This window comes from Fomitopsis serialis (genome assembly GCF_022376445.1).
Source record: "Fomitopsis serialis strain Sig1Antser10 chromosome Unknown B0H18scaffold_205, whole genome shotgun sequence".
Lineage (NCBI taxonomy): Eukaryota > Fungi > Basidiomycota > Agaricomycetes > Polyporales > Fomitopsidaceae > Fomitopsis > Fomitopsis serialis.
In genome coordinates, this window is record NW_025955165.1 from 44,946 (window position 1) to 50,945 (window position 6,000).

Here is a 6,000-nt window from a genome sequence, read left to right on the forward strand (position 1 = left end):
CTGAGATTGATTTCTATCAAATCTTGTAGAATGTAAGCGCGGCAATCGCAGACCACCTGTCCTTGCGTGCCCAGTTTTGTACTCTCCGTTTCAAACACCATGCACTAATGGAATTTTCCTCGACAGATCTGGTATGGAACGATGCCGCGGCGTGGATTGGACACCTCAGTGGAGCCTCTATTATCATTGTGTCAGGTTACTCGGCCGCGTTCTCCACGAGTGGCGGACCATGTGCACACATCTGTTCCGTAGTAGGCTACTGGGAAAGCGCGTACCCTCCGAGAGCCTGACTGGACGCAGCGACATGCCATTGAACCGAATAGACCAAATGCACAGAAGGACCGACGAATATCTCGTGCGTCATTTTTGAATCATTGCACTAGTCTCCGGCCTCGTGTTCACTGAATAAGCTATGCGCGTCGGACGACACACGTCGTCGGCGGCTGTGTGTATGGGATAAAAGCAGGCCTGAAAAATCTCCCTGAACATCGCAACCTTCTGCAAAGTCGCGTCTTAACTTCTCAGCACTATGAAGCTCACCTCTACAGTCACTCTTCTTGCCTGCCTCCTGCTCGAGGTTGCCTCCGCTATGCCAGCGATTCAGGCTGAGAATGAGATTGTGAACGTGCGGCACGGTGCGTGATTTGGTACTGGGTCGGTGGGACATCAGTATTGACGTGCTCTTGCATTGCCACCGACACAGACGGTATGATTCATCTCACCGACTACCTTGTACCTACTGATGCTTTTCGTATAGGCGTCGAATTCATCGGTATTATCCTCTTGAAATCCACTCAACTAGCCTCTGTCCTCGCAACGACGGACTGACTGACTGGCATTGGCACCGTCGAGAAACGCGGCGGCCCCATCTACTGGTTGGATAGCGATGAAGAAGGTTAGGCAGCGTAGGCTCATCGAGGGTGTTTATTCTATTTGCTGACTCGTTTCCACTAGCAACCAACGCGAAAGATGCTGCAAACGATGTGATCTAGACGCGCGGTGTCGCCATTCAAGTCGCCTTTCGTGAAGGTTGAATGTTGTCATATGGATGCCCTTTATGCAACCGTACTCACTGCGTGCAGATGATGAGTAAGACCTAGTACTGTTAACCACAGTTGACGTGACCACGTAGGCATCCGATCCCTGTAATTCTAGTGACCGCCTCTTGGGGCTATCTCCATCTTCCTGTCAGCGTTAGATACTCGGTGAATCACTTCAGCTGTCTTGCAACCCGCAGATTCAATCCCTTGAAACCCGATCATCGCAAGACGGCGTGTCCAGTCAAGTTGGGCGAGATCTGCAGCACATGCCAAGACCGCATGTATGATATGTACTAAGTCTAACGAGTCTTCCTGCCAGTGATCGGCTGCAACAGCTACTATGAAAGAACGAATCGCGTTGAGGCTCTGCATATGAATGTCTACAGTGTGCACTGGTATTGTTATGTACGTCGAGATGCACTGGCATGCCAGTCAGGGTGTCGAGGTACCGGAAGCTGTACTTGCACAAACTGAAGTTCTCAAGGTCTTACGTGTGTGGCAAGCACGCTTCAATCCCGGTGGATTACATCTTTCATTCCATAACTGCAATCCGCATCGTTTTTCTGTGAGAGACATCGGCACGCAATAACCTGCGCCGGTGAGGATCTCAGGATTTGTTACGAAACCAGCTAACTTATTTACTCGAATGAACGCGCGTCTTGTCACGCATGGCTAAAGTCGCGTGATCGTGTTAAGCCCTGTCACGCGTGGCCCGAGTCCGTGGAGACTTCAAGGACCGCTTCTCTGATGTGCTCCAGTGTGGCCTCCACCATCCGACACCTACAGACTAATATCCCATCACGCCAGCCAGCGGGTCCTCCCGCATGTTCCCAAGGATCGTGCCACGGGATGGCGCTGCCTCCGGGCCAGTGAGACCATAGTGAGACCGCTCATGCGATTCTGAGGCGTAACGATCACTACTTAGTACTTACAGTAGTACGCGTATAGACCGTCCTGAGACCGGCGCAAGGATGAGGTGCGTCCCAAATGTCTCAGCCTGAGATCCGAGTGCTGACCCCCTTGTGCTTCAGTAGATGGAGTGAACAGACATGACACGTAGTATACGCGCCTAGGCCTGCTCTCAAGGAGTACGTCCTACGAGTTTTGGGGGCATCGTGTGTAGACATCCTTCACCTGTCCCCGGAGACCATCATGTGCCGCGTTGTGCGGAATTTTCATTTCCACCATGCGCTGAACGTCGCTTTTACCCCGCGATGTTACACAATGCCTTGCGAGGAACTCCTCCGTGGGCTCGTGAACTTGCGCCCGCGACTAGACCAATCTTAATCAAGGTGCACATAGGTATGTGTTGCCTGCTTGATGCATAGATACAGCCGCAATTGACAGACTTGAGATGGACATATAGGCACACATCGACAAGATTGCAGATTCGTCCTGAATCGTTCCTGCAATAGGATCTTCGGTACTGAACAAGGAAAGCCAGTATTTATGATGTTTAGGTCTCACAGCGGAGACAGCACTGATCTCGGGCGACGTGAAGTCGCTGAGGTAACAAGTGTACGCGTCGGAGAAGGTACGCCGTGGGCGGTTATGTGTGTGGGATAAAAGCAGAGCTGAGAATGCCACTCGACCATCGCACTTCTCTAGGGTTTTGCGTCGCATCGTTCGTCAGCATGAAGCTCACCTCCGCATTCGTTTTCTTGGCCTGCGCCTGTTCGAGGTCGCCGTTGCTGCGCCAGCACCCCTTCGGACGCGCTTTACGCTGATCCCTCCGACGGTAGATAACTTCGTCTGCTCGATTAGTTTGTTGTACTGATTACTGTCTTGTGTAGTAGACCTAACCAAGCGCGGTATATACTCTTGACATTTACCATGCATCATGTCTGACGTTTGATGACCTGTTCTTCGTGTTGCCTAGCACCCGACTGGGTCACGGTCGGCGACGGTTAGACATGGTCTACCCACCTATACGTTCGTTACTGGCTGACGTTCCCTGTGCAGATCTTATGCCGTTTCCGGTGACCGGGCGTCGAAGGTCAGTCCTGACTACGTCTGCTGCTCTGACTCACGGCTTTGTGTAGACGTGACGGCTCGCGGTCCAAGTGCTGACGAGTTGACCATTGGGCATAATCCTAAAGTTTACGCCCTTGCCTTGAATAGCGTGTCGGTGGTTCTTACGGCATCGGTGTCAGAGAAAGCTAGAGCTTTTGTAGAACATGGTCCATTGTTTCCTTGCTGTGGCAGCGTGCACTGTATCCATATCAGATCAATCGGAACGTGGATATCCACATAACATGGACTGCGAAGTTGATGGTACGCCAATGACCCCAGCCCTCAGGTCCCGCATCAGGCTGAGCTGTCCTGCTTCAGTCTCCGTTGGCGGACCGTACTTGTAAGTAGCAGCTATGAAAGGACGAGTCGCGCTGGGAGTCTGCGCACGAACATCTGCACTGCTGGTTTGGTCCAGATGTCGTGATGCACCGCATGCGCCGATTGACTAGAAGCTGTAGACCTGAGACGGAAGCTCTGAAGGTCCATTGGTATTACTTGACATGTAGCATTCAACTTCTGAGGAGTACGTCTTTGATTCATAAATGTAATGATCCGTGTAGGTTGAGAGAGATCGACACGCAACAACCTGAGGATGGATGAGGATTTGGTAAGGATCAACGCGTCCTGTCACGCATGGCTAAAGTCGCGTGATCGTATCAAGCTTCCTGCTGTCACGCGTGTCCTCGACTCCTCGACCCGCACAGTCCGCCCCTCGAGTCTCGGACTGGTCGCCGCTTCTCTGATGTGCTCCTGGCCTCAACCGTCTATCCTACACCCAAAAGCCACCTCATCTCGTCTGTCACGGGTATCCCCGCACATGCAGTTTCTGGGGACCATGCTGCCGGAAGATGCTGCCCAGTGAAACCATAGTGAGACCGTTCATGCGACTCTTCGTAATGATTGCTAAACTACATGTACAGGCCATCCTGAGACCGGCGCAAGGCTGAGATGCGTACCGAATATTAAATCCTGATGCGCCCTGTCATGTTGCCGCAGAGGGCGCGTGATCATATCAATCGCTCAGAGTCGGCTCGGTACTAGTGCCTGCCATGGTTGATGGCTCGACCGACGACAACCCCGCGTCGAAAATATCTATTTGTAACCATACAGCAAGGTGAGTGCCTTCTGGTTTCGTTGATGAGTATTGCCTATCCAACAATTGTCCATTGGGTTTTCGCTTTGTAATGGCAGGCTGCCCTCGCGTTCTTTGACGCATACATTGCTTGATAGGGTGCACATGCAGGCAGTCTGCGATGCCGCCCAGTAAGCATCCATCGATCTGGAGGCCAAGAATCCATGTTCTCTGGCAAGCTGCCTCGGCCGATCAACAGTGATGCGTCGCGTCCGAGTCTGCCAGCGAAATCCGTGGGCTGTGATTGTCATCTGATCCGCGACGTTCAGGCTTCTCCGAGTCGAGAAATGTCACTGTAAAAATCAACTAAGCTCCAGCAGAGCAATCACGAATTCGATGCGTCCTGCCTACCCGCGAGAAGCGGACTCTTCTTTTGACTACTACGTAGCCTCGCAGGCGACAAGTACCGTCAGCCTGAGAACCGAGTGCGGTTCACCAGATGGGTGAACGGATAAGACGTTGTATCGTAAGTTACACGCCCGCTCTCATAGAGTACATTTCACGAGTTGTTTAGACATCGCGTGTAGACCTGTGCTCAGAGACCATCATGCGCCACCACCCGATGCGCTGTGCGGAAGCTTCGTTTCCACTGCACCATGCGCTTGCATCCCCGCGACGTGCAATAGCGCCTTGCGAGGAACTCCTTCGTGGGCCCGCCCATGGCTAGACCAATCAAGGTGCGCATAGCTATGTGTCGACCGCTTGATGTATAGATACAGTCGCGATTGACAGATCTGAGATGGTCATATGGGCTGCAGATCAGAAGAACGTTGTGTAGTCAACGCTTCAATATACCATATCCGTGAACAATGCGTGTTTCACAGATACGGCCTCCTATCCAAGCTGGCATTTTTGTACGACGATGAAGAATGCGGGCAGCCTCACTTATGCACACGTTGGTAAGATTACAGACTCGTCCTGAATTGTTTTCGCAACAGGTTATACTTTACCGAACGGCCAACGCTAGAATCCATGATCTTTATGTCTCAACTCGGAGACACAGCACTGATCTCGGGCGACGTGGAGTTGTTGAAAGAATAGGTAAACTCGTCGGAGAAGGTACACCGTGGGCGCTTGCATGTATGGGATAAAAGCTGAGCTGAGGGTGCTGCTCGACCATCGCATTCCTTTCATTCTTCTCCTCGCATCTCCTCTACAGCATGAAGCTCATTACTCCTTTCGTTGTTCTGGCCTGTGTCCTATTCGAGGTCGCCACTGCTGTGCCAGTGCGCCCCACTAACACGATTTACTTCCCTCCCCGCGAAGGTCAGATAATGTCTGCTCGAGTCGTCTGTTCGTACTGAACCACTGTCTTGTGTATTAGACCTTCACAAGCGCGGTGTGTATTCTTGAACATTTTACTGTGCATTATGTCTGACATGTGATGCCTTGTTCCTAGCACCCGGTATCGTTGGTTCTTCCTGGACCTCTAACGACGGTCAGACATCGTCTACCCACCGATGACGTCCATTACTGACTGACGTTTTCTGTGCAGAGATTACGGCGCGCGGATTGGCTCACCGATCAGAACCTCGTGTTGACGGTGGCCACGGCGTCGAAGGTCAGATATAGTCCGCTCGCTGACTACGTCTGCTGTGCTGACTCGCGGCTTTGTGCAGACGTCACGGCCTGATGAGTTGTCCGGTGGGCACGTTCCCGATTTCTACCACCTTCAAGTTACGTGTGGAAAGCGTGCCGGTGGCTCCTATGGCTTCGTCACGCGAAGCTAGATACTTCTTGGGAAAAACATGGTCTATCGCTTCCCTGCCGAGGTTGCATGCACTGTAACCGTACTATCTTTATAAGAATGTGGTC

The 6,000-nt window shown here is 52.1% G+C and overlaps 2 protein-coding genes across 2 annotated transcripts; both read left to right on the forward strand.

Moving 5' to 3' along the window:
- The first annotated feature begins 399 nt into the window (after positions 1-399).
- On the forward strand, positions 400-1,258 carry B0H18DRAFT_1050735 (uncharacterized protein). Its single transcript, XM_048030943.1, has 4 exons — positions 400-635; positions 704-732; positions 853-895; positions 955-1,258. Exons 1-4 carry the CDS (start codon positions 530-532, stop codon positions 990-992), a joined length of 216 nt encoding a protein of 71 aa, XP_047885798.1. The 5' UTR covers positions 400-529; the 3' UTR covers positions 993-1,258.
- Positions 1,259-4,923: 3,665 nt separating this feature from the next.
- On the forward strand, positions 4,924-6,000 carry B0H18DRAFT_1050752 (uncharacterized protein). The gene is made up of 5 exons (XM_048030944.1): positions 4,924-5,451; positions 5,510-5,524; positions 5,585-5,623; positions 5,681-5,746; positions 5,805-6,000. Exons 1-5 carry the CDS (start codon positions 5,346-5,348, stop codon positions 5,816-5,818), a joined length of 240 nt encoding a protein of 79 aa, XP_047885799.1. The 5' UTR covers positions 4,924-5,345; the 3' UTR covers positions 5,819-6,000.

What these genes read in the sequence shown, in the direction of transcription:
- B0H18DRAFT_1050735 (XM_048030943.1), top strand. Translation starts at nt 530, where the DNA reads ATGAAGCTCACCTCTACAGTCACTCTTCTTGCCTGCCTCCTGCTCGAG. An exon ending in GATTGTGAACGTGCGGCACG is followed by an intron (nt 636 to 703) that starts GTGCGTGATTTG and finishes CCACCGACACAG; the next exon opens with ACGGTATGATTCATCTCACC. An exon ending in GTTGGATAGCGATGAAGAAG is followed by an intron (nt 896 to 954) that starts GTTAGGCAGCGT and finishes CGTTTCCACTAG; the next exon opens with CAACCAACGCGAAAGATGCT.
- B0H18DRAFT_1050752 (XM_048030944.1), top strand. Translation starts at nt 5,346, where the DNA reads ATGAAGCTCATTACTCCTTTCGTTGTTCTGGCCTGTGTCCTATTCGAG. An exon ending in TTCCTGGACCTCTAACGACG is followed by an intron (nt 5,624 to 5,680) that starts GTCAGACATCGT and finishes TTTTCTGTGCAG; the next exon opens with AGATTACGGCGCGCGGATTG.